The 17,262-nt window shown below is 44.0% G+C and overlaps 2 protein-coding genes across 2 annotated transcripts in view; both read right to left on the bottom strand.

Moving 5' to 3' along the window:
* Nucleotides 1–12,987, bottom strand: part of lsamp (limbic system associated membrane protein) — a 266,689-nt gene extending 253,702 nt beyond the window's left edge. Inside the window, exon 1 of the mRNA XM_062472856.1 lies at nucleotides 12,742–12,987. Within this exon, the coding sequence (XP_062328840.1) occupies nucleotides 12,742–12,805 (64 nt within the window). The 5' untranslated portion in view covers nucleotides 12,806–12,987. The remainder of the gene's footprint in view (nucleotides 1–12,741) is intronic.
* The window catches only part of LOC134028942 (putative uncharacterized protein DDB_G0292636), a 384,233-nt gene that overhangs the window by 288,659 nt on the left and 78,312 nt on the right, over nucleotides 1–17,262 (bottom strand). The gene's annotated exons all lie outside the window — the stretch shown is intronic.

Below are 17,262 nucleotides of genomic sequence, written 5' to 3'. Positions count from 1 at the left end.
CTTTGCGGATTCCTCCGGGACAGGTGTGTTAAATAAACTTGCTGAAATGGAGTATTTTCGTTTTACCACCTGTGTGTTTAAGGCAAAATTTGTGTTGGAGCTTCAAAGTAATACTGAAAGCTAGTATCCTATTGTTCAGTATACTGTACAGCGTGTAACACTATAACCCACAGCTAGACTAGCTCCAGACACCATCGTTTGTTTTCCCCAAAGCCTCTTTAAATCACAGTCAGTAGAAAGCTATATCACATAACCAATGGTCAGAGTTATGTGTTGCTTTGAAATACAATCATCTGCTATTTATGGAGCCGCAGATGGAACATGACACCGAGTGTGCCAGAGAGCACCCCAAAACAACAACTTCAGTGTAACTTGATGCCGCTGAAAATATCAATATTTTCTCTTTGATAAGAATTAAGAAGTGACATTTTATTTTGGGATGCAAAATAAAATGTGTCCGATATCAGATGACCAATATTTTTTGTACAGTTTCCTCCCAAGAATAATGATTTTGCAAAAACTCTGTACATCATCAGACAGATCAATATAAATCCAAACTAATATTGGGGGTCAGATGGCTGAGCGGTTAGGGAATCGGGCTATTAATTAGAAGGTTGTCGGTTCGATTCCTGGCTGTGCAAAATGACGTTGTGTCCTTGGGCAAGGCGCTTCACCCTACTTGCCTCGGGGGGAATGTCCCTGTACTTACTGTAAGTCGCTCTGGATAAGAGCATTTGCTAAATGTAAATGTAATTGGCCCATGTACAAGATATAGACACAAACGTCCCAATACATCCCATACTAATTACATACATTTGCTCTTCGACCTGGTCACATGATTAGAAACTCCAAAAACCTGCCACCAAATACTGTCAAGCATGTCATTGCCTTGCAAACACATAGACTCACAAAAAGCAAATATATAAATACTGCACACACACACCTTAGTAAATGCCAACAAACACACAGAAAAAGGAATGCTTATATACAGTACAAACACACACACACACAGGTCTGACTGCACACACACACACAGAAAGACATGAATGCACACACGCATGCACACACACTTCGATCCAAACATTGTCTCTATTGACAGATCTTGTGACAGCTGAACTCGAGAGCCGGAGCTGAGAGCTCCCCTCTCTCAATTAAAAAGCTGCAGTATTAGCTCTGCTGCTGCACACGAGAAAGACAGGGGTAATAGCTGAGTGCCTGTCCCAGTGGAGGAGCCCTACCCCTGGGCATGCCTGCCTGCTGAGCTGGGCTCTGGGTGGATGTCTGACTGACTGTCACACTCCAAAGTCCAATTAATGTGAAGGAGAGGAGGCTGTGCTCAGCTCAGAAATGGAGTTATACTATGTAAGACTTTGTCTTTTTCTCCATCTCTCCGTCTTTCCAACACACCAACTGCATGGCCCTCACACTAGCACTCTCTCTTAGTCTCTTCCCCAATCTTCACTCTTTTACTTTACCCTGCCTTTATCTTTCCTGATAATACTTCTTCTCTGGATCAGATAAGATAAGGGTTAAGGTACTTCTTCCAATAGTTAGGTTGTGCTTCATTTAGCTTGGCTCATTGCACTTGGGTGTTCTGTTCTTCTGGGATAACCCACTGTTATTTTATCAGGCAGCATGAATCCAGAGCACTGCTGGATCTGCCTCCCATCATTCTGCTCCCTCACTACCAAGACAGACAAGCCTCAAACTAATGATGGTACAACAGTACAGTGGTAGGTTACCATGCCATGGGATCTAATCGGGATAATTTGGGATCCAAATGTGCTATTTCTACACGCACTTACCAAAGTCTAACTTTGCAATACATTACGAGAATATAACATGCAGCAGAACCAGCACCAGGAAGACATACAGGTCAGCAGTATCAACACCCAAAAAAATAGGAAAGAATCTTAAGGGGAATTGACACTTTTTTATTTCGTTATTAAAAACACATACAAAAAAGTACAAGGGAGGGGGGGGGGGGTTAGAGATCTTGTCTAGGGTGCCAGATTGACCAGAAATGCCACTGCCCACAGAAAACACAGTACTTCCACAAACCCAGGCTCACAGTAGCTGTTTTGCAGAAGCTGGGCCTGCTCATTTATATTCAGATATCAGCCCTCCAGATATTAAAGCGGGCTGCGAGGCAGCACGAATCGTCTGCGCTCCACAACTTTACGGTTTTATATGGCAGCAGTGCGCCAGCCAGCCAGTGTTGGCTGGCAAAGTACCAACTTTGCAATATAACAATTAAATATGGAAGAAGTCTCCAGGCGTTCTGAAACATCAATTTCGGAAGCTAACAAGCCTATTGGCCTGCAACACGGGCTTTGGACACTAAACCCTAATCATGCAAGCCAATATGGCATGGGTAAAACGAAGGTGGGCGATCATGAAATCACTAGACTAGTGTTGAATACTGTCCCTAGCACACCCACACTGATTTTTTCATGTTTATTGTTTAATACCAGACACATACATCACTTTATGACAATGTTGTACTTTAGGTTATCAAACATTCACATCCACACACACCCCTCCCCACATACATAGTAGGAAGAAAAAGGCATGATGTTACTAGTGTGGACCTGGTATTGGTCCAAGCCGGACAGGTCAGGTCTAGGAGGAGAGCTAAGTGACAGTGACCTATAGTTATGATGAAGTCAACGAGGCGCAGTGTCCCTGCGGTCCTCTGGAGGGCGCCGGTTAATGATGGGCCTCAGTCTCCTGAAACATCTGTCAACCCCCCTCTGATACCACCTCTAACCTTAACCTGGACCATACAGGACCTAACCAACGGTGCCGCTCCACTGTCTAAAACAGGACTACGACAAGCAGTGTGTGAGAGTGTGTGTGGTGGGGAGTTGCTGTGGTGCTGTGTTTGTAGTTGTACTTATAAGTGAATAAATGAGCGTCTACTTTTCACCAAATATGGATAATCCTATTTATTAATTCCCAACTTTAAAATCTGTTTGCAGCAGTCTAAGCCAGAGGACTGAAGAACCTCACCTCTCACTCCTCAGAGCCCCAAATCCATCCTCAGTGAAACAAGCCAAACATCAGCAACCGTCAGACCAAACGTCTGTCCCTGTCCCCGGTCAGTCAGATGGACGGGTGGATGGAGCCAGGAGTTCAAGGACAGTGTGGAGCGGCTTTGCCTGAAGCTGGGTGTCCCCCAGTGAGAAGGATTGGACTCTCTCTTTTCTCTCTTTCTCTCTTTCTCTCTCTGTGCTGCACTGTTTGTAGATTCTACACAATAGAATGCCAGCACTACAGGGGACTCAGGCAGCCTTGCCAAGGACGTTTTAGCAGTTAAAGTAAACAACCGTGCCACACTGTAGATTGAGATGCCTTCTGTTTCTGAGGGTCTCATGCGCCCTGAAAGTGTGTGTGTGTGTTTGTGTGCGTGTGCCCATTTGTGAGTGTGTGTATGACCGTGTGCATGCGAGTGTGTGATCTATGCCTGGCAAAGGCACCCCCGTCCACCCCACGCTCCCTCTCCCCTTCCCAGTGTGCCTTGTGGTCACATTGCTGCCAAGAATGTCACCTTGTTTGTTTCCCATCTCGCCAGTGGATGCCTGTCTTCATCGGCGCCATGGATACGCACCAGGACACACCTCTCAACAGCAGATAAGCACAATCCAGGATTCCTCGAGCACCGTGTGTGAGGAGAACACACAACAGGACGAGGCCCTCCAAAGCACTCACTCAGAACCACAGTCAGTCGAAAACAATCATTGAGGATGAATGAGAATGAATAGAACACAACGTTTTGGTTTTGTTTCAGACAATACTGTGAGATTGGGAAAATAAAAATGGATTGCATAAATATTACAACTTTGTCATTCTCACTTTAGAATAATGCAAAATATAATGCAAGATATCTATTTGATATCCATCTTATTCCATATATAAAATATGACGTTAACATATTGCTGGAGATATTTGGAGTATAGATATATGTGTGAGTTGGGCTACCCCCGTCTTGACAGGATTAAATACCCCATTAAGATGATGAATCACCAGAGCTGAGTGAGCCGAACATGAGTATTATATGTTTCTTTTCACACAGACTGACTAGTGACTGTGTGATCACTGCTTATAGCCATAATGTGAATAATTATGTGATGTGGGAAACCTCTACTGTGAAAATGAATGTTTCCAGAAAACATGCTAATTTGGCTGTTAAAGTAACAAAAGGGCTGATGAAAGACCATGATTGTGTAACATTAGAGCCCGAGTTCCCTGTTGATTACCATTTCAAAGACCAGGATTTTCCAGTCTCACCCAGCCAGCCGGCCGGACAGTCAGCGAGCTCCACACAGTTTAGACAAACAGCAGTGTCAACATTAGAAGACAAATAATCAGCCTCCTTCATTCACTCCCGACAGCCATGAATTTTGCAAGCAAAGGATAATCTGTCAGCTGATTTAATATAAATCATAGAAGTTCAAATGAATGGAAAAAAAATTGAATTTATAAGATGTATAGAATTTTTTGTATTAGAATTATTCATATGAAGCTAAGTAACACAGATTAAAAACAGAGCTAGTTTGATGATGGTTAATTAGGACTGCGTTAAGAGTTAACATGATCTTGTTCTGGACATTACCTTGTGCTGGGAATAAACTGCCACTAAATGTATCTCAAATTACCAATGATTGCCTGATATAAGATCCTGCCCAAAATCCCATCACAACTAATTTAACATTCTGCAAAATGTTAAGATGATGCCTCCAGTAACTAAATTGATTTGTATGTGTTATCCACAACCTAGCATTGGATCACCTTTTCTGTCACCACATCAGCCATCTACATTCAATTTGTTCATGAGAAGCAAGTATTCTAAAGCAAACTGTAATTCTGGAGGAAAAAATCTGTCCTGGCTGTTACTTGACATAGAAAGGCTCTTTTAGACCTGTCTCATAGCCCTGGAGAGAGTGAACAGGAGAGGTAGAATGAAAAAGGGAGAGAGCAAGAAGTCCGGGCTGGCTCCAGTGTATTCTGTTCCAGATGCTTCCCTAAACTCTCCTCATTCCTCTCTCTCCTGTCTTCATACACCTCCTCCTGGCTCTCCTCAAGGAGGGCCGCTGGCCACAATGTCATCCAAGCCATCCCCCAGTATTCCCTGATAAACCAATTAAGGATTCCTCCCATGTCCCCTCCTGCCAGCTCTCCACTCACACACCCACTCCCAGTAGGCAAGAGCAGAAGCACAGGCACGAGAAAAGGCATGAGTTGGGCCTTAATCAGCCAAGCCTGGAAAACCTCATAAACCCCTGAGGTGTTATTAGTGGCTGTCATCATGAAGAAATTAAGAACATTACGCCGGCAACATGCACTGTGACATGAAAAGTATGTGGCATGCAGTCAGGCAAAGGACTAGCAACATCGGTTTGTACATTATGCATGCCAGCAGTCTTCACTTGTTTGTCCAGATGACTGACAAAAACTTTGCTTTCATCTGAAGAAGAGTATTTCTGTCACTGTGGTTCAAGCTTTCAAAATAGCCGCCATGAAGAAGAATGCATGCCTGGCTGTGATTTGTGGCATTCTTAATGAAATCCCCTGGTTTTCTCAAGAAGAGAATATTTGCGGTATGGCATGGAGGTTGAGGAGAGCACAGAATCTCCACATGAGGTGTGAAAGAAACCTAAAGTCTATTTGCAAAACTTGAGATCAACAATATTTGAACGCCCCCATCCCTCCTCTGAAGGTTTTATTAATGACCCTTGGCTCCTTTATACCAGTAGATTTACAGCGGCGTGTTACCAGTTTAGCTATACCTCATTCAGTATGCCACATTGCCACAGCCTCGATAAACTGGCCTGGCTGACATTGTCTGGGAGTGGATATATCTGCTGTAATATCAGGATATTGCTGTTGCTGCTGCTTCAGGAACAGAGAAATCCGATCTCGTTCTGTGTGTTCAAGGAACACGCGGCAAGTTAGCCCGGATGCCGTAACCTGGCCTTTCCCTTCACTCCTTATCGCTGGCAGAGATTCATCTACACATAATTATCCCAAGCTCACAAAAGAACCACTGGAAGATTAATAACTGAGACAAATATTGTCATTAGCTTAATTTATACCCCACCAATCTAACCCGAGTGATAAAGGAATTCCACATCTGTATGACAGAAATTTCAAAATGACATCACAGGTGCTACGGAGACCTGGGGCAATTTTGGGCCACAACATTAATTACATTCATTAAAGCACATTAATGTAGATGTCTAGTTGGTGGTTCAGCGGACCAGATTAGCTCTGCAACAGAGGTATCTATACAATGCCGACAGTGCGTGTCCCACTTTCTCCAACACAGTAGTCATCTAATTCCATTAGTGCTTTGGGACTGTGATTCATTATAGGAATAGTAACAAGATTAAGTTTTCCAAGAAAACGGAGCTTACCACCATGTTCCCCTACCATGAACTCAAAAGCAAAAAAGACACTAATTAAAATTACAAAGTGTGATTTACCCTAATTAAATCTACATCTCCAGAGTGGAGCGTTGGCACCCCGATAAACAAGGAGAGAGAAAACTGCCTGTAGAAAGCGTGCATGTCAGACTTTTAACACAACGCCTGTGGAAACACAACAAAGCTAAAAGCCTGAGGTGAATAACAACAGCTCTCAAAGAAACTAGAGTGTGAAAATGTTCAACACTCAACCATGCTGGCTCAGTCTCTGTTGGCTCACCATACACTGGTGAGTTGAGTGGTTTCACTTAAAGCACAAGACATGCTGAAAATGTGGAAAAAAATGAAAAAGAATGAAAAGTATTGTAAAAGGAGAGAGAAGCATTGTAATGATGATTCCTATTATGGGAACACCTTAGGTTCCCTGCTTCCATTTGTAATGGGAACCCAGACTGTCCAGGGACGGTCGGAACGGCAGGGGAGTGACATTTCCTCTCTTTGTCCAGAGTCAGACCACACTGGTACTGTACCAGCTGATCCATGCAGACAAGTGGGAGGCGTCTCTTAATGACACAGCGTTGGTAGACGCTCTCACAGGCTCTCGTCTCACAGAGGAGGGGATATTAAGGAGAACGTGGGACAAATTGCTTTCCTGTGAGGTTCACCACACCCTAAAACGCCTTGAGACATTCCGTATCATTCATGCTCTGCAGAGATTAATAACAATTATTGCCTGACATTTGCCTGGCCACGTGTGGATTGGATCGCTATTGGAGTTGCCAGAGACAATCAGGTTCTGAATGATCACTCTGTGTCACTGAGAGAAACCGATCCTCTTTCTTTCAGGGAAGGCTAGAGATGTACATCTGCCAGTAAGAGGAAAGATGAAACCAGAAAAGCTTGAAACAGTGTGAGAGCAGATCGCAGGAGGGGCTTGTCAAACACGATCAGAAAGGAAATGGCGCACTGTGCAGTGTTGGGAAGCAAAATCTGTGTTTCAAGATCTCCCTCCAAAGCCTGGGAGTGTTCTTGTGATCCCAAAGTGGTCAGTCCCAGGTGGTGGAACAGCGGTGGAAGTCCTACATAACAGATGTTTGCTCTGTTCGAGAGGCAGTGTACAACCATGCACCTTGTGTGCTTGATGCTGTGTTTGTTATTCACTGGAGTGGCGTGAGTTTGAAGACATAGCATCAGGATCATGAAAATCCCCAAATATCAACCTGCTATCCACTAAGATGTTCTCTTGGACAAACAGTAGATCAACAAGATTTGCGAACACAACAGCAGGGTTGGAACTTTACAGGCTTCACGGTGAGGGTTAGTAGTTAGACTGAAGTAGGATAGGATTCGGTCAAACAGAAATGTCCTTAAACATCGCTTCTTCTCAAGAGCCCTGAGGCCTTGTTGGCTTGTAAGACAGGGTTCATTCTTATCTGGACTATAAGACAACAGGGAGTGAGGCCACTCAGCAAAGCATGGTTTATGAAATATGCAACAGAGAGACAAAGAGTTAAGAGTAAAGTAACAGGATGGGAATAAGTTGGTGAAGACCAGGACAGACAGATGGGTCACTTTGACCTCAATGATAGTGTCCATAGCAACTGTAGACCATTAGACATGTCACACTGTAAAAGGAGTTCATTGTAAGTATAGTATGTATGGTCCAAATATTTGTGTTTTAGTGTCAAAAGGTGTGATGGTATGCTGTGAATTTTTGCAGTGGCTGCCAGGAAGTGTCAAAAGTAAAACTGTTCATTTGTATAACTGTTTTAAAAGCAATCAGCACCTATAATCAAGCGGAGCTGGTTCATGCAGTAGACTCTGAGACCTAGCGCGTCACTAGCAACTCGCCATGTCACGCAGTCGGGGCACACCTTATTAGCAGGGCGGGCTATTTAATCAGGATATCGCTGCACTCTGCATTGCTAGTGCGACACAGGATGCTCTGTTTCAATCTGCTGCCTCCGCCTCCCCGGCCTCCACCCTTGGTTCTGTGTTCCTTTCGTAGGGGGAATGTGTCGCTGCTCTCTGCTCGGATGTCGAGACGGTATCTCCGTTGGGTGCGGCAGGGAGCCGATGCAAGCAGAACCATTATGCCAAATCAAGTATTACAATCATGTATTGTATCGTGTGCAATAAAGTATCAAGTAAATACTACTACTGAGTCCTCCTGCCTGAACCAACTGAAAGAAGAAAAGGAAAAACTCTGAGAGGAGCAATTAAGTCAGGGATCCCTTCCTCCAGAGACAGCAGCAGAGAACTTTTCAATTTATCCTTTTGCTGTAATGAAATAGAAATGCAAGTTTCGTTCTGGTGAACAAAAGGTATTTCAATGAGTAGTTCTCCTTGACTCATATCTTTCTACCAATGAAAGAAAATACACTAGTTGATGAAAATCCCTAGTCAAATTAGCGGTAATCAACAATGGCATGTACTGTACATTATCTTCTGACATTACTGACTTTTTACAGAAAACAATAAGGTGCTTTTATTTATTTATTTATCTATCAAATAGAAATGTGCTCACAGTCTATAACCATTCATATCTGAAATGTTAACATGTGACAATAAGCTTAAGTATTTTAGCAACTACTATACTGACTGATAACACTGACAAACTAATCACTGAGCAAATGAGATCACAATACTACTGTAGTGATAGGAAAAAGAGAACTGTATGTGTGCTGGCCTCTCATGCACAAAGGCACACACAAGGCCTCAATTCCCCTCTTGCCTTGAAAAAGGGGCATAGGTCCCTCTGCAGAGCTCTCCCCAGGCGTGGGAGGTTAGCGGGGCTGAGCACCTTAGGGGGGGGCATACAGCGGGGAGGAGTGGGAGGGGAAGCTGCTCTGGAAAGCAAATAACCCAGGGAGAGCCAGTGGAGCTGGAAATGGCCTGACCTGTATGGCAGGCGAGGGGGAGGATGGAGGAAGAGCAGGAGAACAAGCAGTCATGGCAGAGAACAAGCAGGTTCATCTCAGCTCAAGCCAATTCCCCTGAGCTAACCCTAATACAGCTCCACCAAGTGAAGCCTGTGTAGAATTAAAGCCATCTCTTGTTACACAAGCCTAGACAGCCCAAGTACAGTATTCCAGGTTAAGCTGGCTACCCTAGCCAGTCCATTTAGCCTAGAGTATTGCAGGTTAAGCCAGCTAGTCAAGCCAACCAATGTATAGTATGGCAGGTTAAGCTAGCTAGCCTAGCCAGCTCTTGGGGTGTCTGAGCTCCATGGATGCAATGGGATTGGAGCCGCTAAGGCCTTGTACAGTGACGCGACTGCTAATTGCCATTTTCCCGAGACAGGCTCAGGGAAGTGGAGCGTCTCGGGCGTTAACGAGGCTGAGAGTGAGGTGGCGCAGGGGGAGGAGGAAGGTGTTGGAGGCTGTTCTGCTCTGCTGTGTTTTAGTCCACGACCAACTCTCTGATCCAACTCCTATGTCTCTAGCCAATACCCCCTGCCACCTGCACTCGCACCTCCCCCCTACTCCCTATCCATCCTTTGCTGTCTGTACTTCTCCCTGAGGCCACTGTGCAGTATTTACAGTGCATTACAGACTCTCACCTCCACTCACCTCGGTTTCACCCCCTCCTGACGCACACACACACACACACACAAGCGTACACAAACCCAAACACACATTTCACAACACCATTTCAAACACGACAGTTCTTGGTATTGAAAGACGAACTCCCAAACCGATATCACCTGAAAGATACACTTCTCATGATTCTTTACCTCCAACCAAAACAAAACCACAACATCCCTCAGATCCGAACTAGATGAAATCACAATATCCAGCCTCCAGTCTGGACCACAACATCCAGTTTTACCACACGGAGGGTTTTGAATCCAGCAGACTATATAAACGTAGACCACACTGCAGTCAATTCTGAAGGATCTGTTTCAACCAGGGAGAATACTGTAGGTGTGTGTGTATGCGTGTGCATATGTCTGTGTGCGTGTGCATGTGTAAACTCATCCACCCTATGGAGGGATAAACACTGTTAGCATATCAATTCCTGGTGAGAGCATCAATACAAAACCCATGGGATTACATTGACTATTCCGACTGTTTAACTATTATCCCTCTCTCATAACTGACTGTGAATTCCCCGTCTGTTTGACATTCTGGGGAAGTTCTGTTTTCAGGGGTTTTGGTGCACTTGTCCTTTTATCTTGGTCCAAGACTGTTTAAGGAGAAGGATCTCAAAGGGCATGAGAATAGATTATTGGATTCAACATGCTTTTGGTTGTCTTCTTTGCCTGTGTTCTCCTGTTTCAGAAATAGGATGGCACTTTTTCCCTTTGAATAAGCATATTTCACAACTGTGTTATCCCCTTAAGCGTCCTGAACATTGATCAAAGCATAAAAGGCAATTATTTGTATTACCGGGGAAAAAACTGAAATCAATGTTTTTTTATCCGCGACTATCCCATAGCATTAGGGCTATGCTATCTCTGGACAATTGACTGAGTACATTTCCCTGCAGCTTCTCCTAGGTAAACAACTTGATAATGCCCAAGGCTTTAAATAATCGATATCTAAAAAGTGTTTACGATTCAAAATGAAAAGCGTGGTACAAAGACAAACATCGGTACAACTTGTAAGCTACGATGCTCTGAGAGAAGAATATGTTACATAGAGTGATACTGTATGTTCTGACGGTGACCTTTACCATTATTGACGAACGAGGTGAAGGATTCTCCCAACAGACCAAGACGCCATCTTTGCAGTTAAGTGTTTCTAGTGTTCCTACATTTTCACAAGAATGCAGACACACCTTTCTCCTACTATACACTCGGGGTTCAGCCTCATTAGTTACCGTTAAAAAGAGCAGTCTGCTTATGTAACACAAAGCAGCCAATCTCTATCCGCACAGACTGGTTGGCAAAGACACGTCTAACTCACTCATTTAACAAATGGGCATTGTTTTAGCACAATAAACAGGGTGATCTAAAGTTAGATGAAGAGGGAAAGTGGGTCAGGAGGGGTGGGCCTGTGTGGTCCAGGCCACAGACATGTGACACCACCCTCTGGGCTCACATGCAGCTTGGGACACGTTCCATTAAAAGAAGCATTTACCCTCCCACAGATCTGAGCGGATAGGATGGGACTGAAGGTGGAAACTTGGGCAAAGCTGTAACCAGACACAAGCGCTTGGCACAGAGAGTTGGAGGAGAGTGAGCGAGGGATGCAGAGGAGGTTGCAGCTCTCTGTAAAAGGATAGCACACCCTGGAGGGGGGAAGATGAGGGGCCGACGGAGATCAAGGATAAAAATGCTGTTGCGGGTCTCCCACAGGTTGCACCAAGAAACTATACTACTGAAACTTGCATTTAGAATTCTACAGAGGAAAAGCTTCTAAAAGTCTTACCGACATCTGATATGGTAAAGTGTCTGTTTTTGAGAAAGAAAGAAAGAGAAAGAGGGAGAGGGAGAGGGAGAGGGAGAGGGAGAGAGAGAGAGAGAGAGAGAGAGAGAGAGAGAGAGAGAGAGAGAGAGAGAGAGAGAGAGAGAGAGAGAGAGAGAGAGAGAGAGAGAGAGAGACATTGTGCATGTGTATGTGCATGCTTGTGACACACAAATCCCCTTTGTGTGATGAATAACCTGATTAAAAGGTTAAGTATGCTTCTCGATTAGATACCACCAATGCTTGAGCTTCACTTCAGTGGGCCCAGTATCATGATGACTGGGTTCAGAGAGGGGGACAAAAAAAGACACCCCATCACAGTCTGGGACTGGAGCTCCTGATCTTGACCCTGAAAACATAATGTGTGTTCTCATACAAAGCAATGTTCTAATTAGGTTCCATTGAGATGTTGTTCGATTGCCACAGCGAGTCTGAGATCATTCAAGAATGCACAAATACATGCATGCACACATAACGATGCTGCGTATTCAGTGAATTCAGTTTTAACATAATAAGTTAACCACAATGCGCATCTGGACAGCTGCAAGGCCAATGGAGCCCAATCTCTGTTTGGGAAGCTGGTCAGAAACAATTACCCAAAATGAACTTCTCACTCACCCCTCCTCATCACAACCCAACGTATTCCCCTGTAGCCTATAGGAGGGCTTTGTTTGTTTGTTTGTTTGTTTGTTTTTACTATCATCAATACATAAAATGCAAATAGGTTTTTCTTTCGGCGAGGATCATCAGCATGATAAAATGTCAAAGTAAATAGATAACCATTGGCATGAGCGACGGCGTCAGAATACAATACACCGTTAAGAAACTCCAAAGTAAAGGACAGAAATTGTTGAGAAGTATGAAAAGCGCTGATGATACAAGCCGAACCAAACAGTTATCCTTACCTTGAAATCCGAAAAAGAAAAAGAATCCGGGGATCCAGAGAGTGTGTATCCAGAAGCAATTCATGATTTTCGTCGTCCGCACCAAACACCTCTCCGGCACGTGAAAGTCTTGAGAGCGTAGGTCTCTAACAATTATTTTCGGGAACTGGAGGGGTAGTCTTGCAGAAACGCTGCGCAGAGGGCGAACTGCTCCCAGGCTCAGTCCTACAAACGCTGCTACGCACTATTCAACTCAAGTGCTGGGGTACCATACGCAGCCTCTTCAGCTAGTCCAGTGATTCGCTCCCGTCTTGTTCTTCGCTGCCACCTAGCGCCCATACAATTTTCGAGGTTGTCCACACAACTTGAACAGTTTAGTGTAATACTATTAGATTGTGAAAATGTGGAAAGGATACACGCTATTGGAGAATAGTCAAACATATTCGTCCATGTGATGTCACTGTCATTTTATTTGCATAATTGGCAACCTCTTATTTTATTGAACACATGAACTTGAACATCATGTAGAACATAGAGTGCACCCACTTAAAACCTGTTGCTGGTGGGGATCAAAAGGTTGTAAGGAATAGGAGGATGCTATTCACAAGGATTTATCGAAAACTATTCGATGTACAATCGATCTCACATTGTCTCGGTGTGAGTCCAACCATGGCCGTAGGTGGTCTACCCAATGAGAGTAACACTGACTCACTCACACCATCGACCATGCCTGCCAGGGGAACCGTAGACCTTTGGCTACCCTCTGTAAAACCACCACAAAGGTCTTCTGTGCCACTCAGAGGTATGTCCTCCCTCCCTCTCTTCTGCCCCTCTGCTTCCCAGCGGAGGCCTTGCTTGGCAGGCTCAACAGAGGACAGAACAGAGGGACGGGAGAGCATGGAAATCTCTAGAATACTAATAGTGAAATTTTAGTGAGAGATGGCTTCATTCAGGGGTGAGGACTTAAAGGTGTGTGTGGGAAGGAAGGTGGGGGGGGGAGGGGACACTTGGGACGAGGGACTCGACTGAAAAGAAAACGCATTGTGATGAGAGGATTGAGTGACAGACCCCCTGAGAAAGTGAGTGAAATGTTATAGGATGCATTTAAACATCTACACGTATTTACATCTTGTCATTAACACACTACTCCCTTCCTCTTGCTGTGCCGTCTGCTAAGCATGTTGCCCTCATCCAGCGCCTCGCTTTCTCGACTGACAAGCGGGCTAATCCAGACAAATCCAGCTAACTCATTTAGGGCTGCCACCTCTGTCATCCCCCAGGTCACTCGTCATTGTTCTTTTCTGACTCTGGTTTCTCCGTGGAATGAGCGGTGATACCAATGAAGCAGATGTTTGCTGCCTGCCTGTGCTGTGGTGTTTAGTCCGGCTCTGCCTGTCCTCTAAACCTGGTGCTGCAGTACTTGCAGGCTTGTGTGCTAACGTAGACGCTAACGTGGATGCTCAAATGAATTAGATCTGGGTATTAGTTTGTATGTTAAGGCGGAATGCCAGGGAACATTTTGCACATTAATAATTGAACCGAGAAACAAAAGTGGTTCAGGAGGAGGAGGGTGTTGACACACACGTGCACGCACACACACGCGCGCATACACATGCACACTTCAGCCGTCACACACACACACACATGCACACTTATATGAGCAAACACATAAACGTCTGCCCTGCACACACACACACACACACACACACACACATATTCCCACACATCCATTAGCTTGTGTTCTACAGTACTGTACCTTGAATCAATTGTGGTTTACCTTGTATCATCCACACTTTTAGAATTATACATGTGCTGACACATTGAGGTCCAAGGCTAGTAAATAACTAACACTGTTACTGATTGCTAAAACAACATAGCAATCAATCAGATCCTTGATTCACAGGTAGACCATATTTCCCAAGTGACTGTGAATAATTTTCATGATGGTATGCACCTTTCATTATACGTTGAAAAACTGTAGAATTGAATGGATTGTTGGAAAGAACACCGGGAAGGCATCTTTAAGCCTGAACAGTTTGCCTTAGTTAAAAGTGAAATAAATTAGAGCCTCCCCTGGGAAGCCTGTTACCCATGTGTGTGAAGGTGGGGTTTACTCCACAAGTTATGACAACAGATATACCTCGAATTAGTCCTAGTTCTGCCTCCCAGAATGTATCTGATCTCAACACACACCAAGAACTGTCTCGACGAGCCACCCCCCCCCCACACACACACACACACACACATATACATACACACAAATGCACACCCCCTTTTGTCTTTAGAAGCTTGTGTCAGTGTGCTATTGTTTCAAACCAGAGCTACTTTTTATAAACAGTCATTAGTAATGCGCCTATTAACTCTACAGTAGATGCAGGTGGGAAGAGGGAAGTGGCTTTGAAAATGTGTACAAAGAATGAGAACATGGAAAGTGGTGATGGGGCAGGGAGGTTGGGGGACCCATCTGTGCAATGGCTCATGGAGTGACTCTAAAGGTGAAGTTGAGTTTATTGCTTCCCTCTCAGACAGATGTCCTGAGATGGTTTCTTTCATTATTTTCATTTAAGAAATCATTAAATGGTGAGTCAGGGAGTCAGGTGGCTGAGCGGTTAGGGAGTCGGGCTAGTAATCTGAAGGTTACCGGTTCGATTCCCGGCTCTGCAAAATGACGTTGTGTCCTTGGGCAAGGCACTTCACCCTACTTGCCTCGGGGGAATGTCACTGTACCACTGTAAGTCGCTCTGGATAAGAGCGTCTGCTAAATGACTAAATGTAAATGTAAATGGGCATTTCACCTAAAGTGGTTGTGGGAGTTCTAATTTCTTTGAAAAGTACACTAAATTGGTGGTGTCTAGTTCAATTTTTCATCACAATTTCTTTTATTTTAGTCCATTGAGGCCTGGGAGTGGATTGGGTTTGGTGTACGCTGCACGACTGGGTCCGCCTCTATTTTTTTGTAACGCCCCAAAAAGGTCAAGTTCTTAAAGCACCACACAGATGAAGCTTTAGGCAGACTTACGAAGTCTCAACACCTCCTCTCAAGACGGAAGTTACTGCAAGTCCTGATGAGGTCTCTTTGAAGTTATGGCTCCTCTTTAAAGTTGGAGAGATATGAAAAACAAGTCAGTGAATTTCAGGATCATTGGAAGCACATTTCTTCAGACGGGACAAGTGGCACTAAACATAAAAGCGTGCCTCTGATCAGGCTAAATCTGCCCGCCACCAGAGACTCCCCCTCGGAGAGACTGCGAGAAGCTGAGACCGGGGTTGAGAAGCAGTCTGAGCTCTTTCAAACACACTTTGTTCTTGGTGAGGACTGGAAGACTGTCTTTGGCATGCCTGTAATCCTCGTATCATGAATTGGTGGAAAGGGCCAAGTAACTTAAAATTAGAAAATTAATTAGTAGGACTGTCAGTTTCTCTGGAAAACCATTATTTTTTCCTTTTTTTCTCTGCAGTCTGTTTGAATTGTGGCCTGGTTGTAAAATGTGTTGGAAGCAGAGGATCTGCTTGTGTCTGTGTGGGGTGCACTGGTGTGTCTGCACTGCACAAACAATAACACGTTTGCAGGTAAAATTGCAGGGTATTTTAGACCTGCATTAGCGGTTAGGAGCCTAAAGCTATACATTTTATGTACTGAAAATGAAAGGCCCCTATTAATTAATTACATGTGAAAAGCTCAGTTATTCCATTTGAACCTTCATGAATAAATCACCCAACCAATTACTAGGATTGACAGTCGCCTTCCAGACAGGTTGCACATCAAAATTAAAGTCACTTTCTACAAATCAAACTATAATGAATGTATTTAACAGGAAACCTTGTAACTTTGGGCCCTGTTAATATTTCCTAAATACATTCTGTCCAAAACTCCAAAGTCTTTAATGAAGATGACTTATTTCTTTCCAACCATTGTGTAGAAAGTAGTTAAACTGTAACTGAACTGGGCATTAGCTTGCCGACTTTCTTCCAATTTCCCCTTCAATTGTGATTAATAATGAACTTGATTCATGGCTAGAGACTAGGATAGACTTTTGGTTTGGAGGTCTTGAAGTATAGGAAAAATAATAGATTTATTCAATGGGATGTTATCAATAATCTATGTATAAACCTTTATGACTGGCACTGTCTCTTGAACCAAAGTGCCAGCCCAGTATCCAATCTGTCACAAAGCTCAGTGAAATATAAAACACAACTTTGCACTGAGCAATAGATTCCTCCTCTTTGTTGGGTCTGGAGAGAGTATAGTTGCTGTTGTGATCTCTTCTGAATCTCTGAAAGATTGTTTTGGGGTGAGAGATGTCAGCAATGGCAAAAACACAACAGCAATGACACACTGTTAGTTAATAATTCAAAGTAAAGAGTATTCTCTCTCTCTCAAGGACTTACTTTTGTATCAATATTAATAGTTAGCCTGTGTGCGATGTCAGTCTGAAAGAGAAGGAGGTTGATTCATTTAGACCTATAAAGTGTTTGTCACTCAACAGTGGGAGTACAACATGTAGCTTATGCCCACTGTTATGAGCTAGAGGAGGACAAACA

The sequence above is a fragment of the Osmerus eperlanus genome, chromosome 11 (assembly GCF_963692335.1).
Source record: "Osmerus eperlanus chromosome 11, fOsmEpe2.1, whole genome shotgun sequence".
In the NCBI taxonomy this organism is placed as follows: domain Eukaryota; kingdom Metazoa; phylum Chordata; class Actinopteri; order Osmeriformes; family Osmeridae; genus Osmerus; species Osmerus eperlanus.
This window is presented reverse-complemented; position numbering and strand designations above follow the sequence as displayed.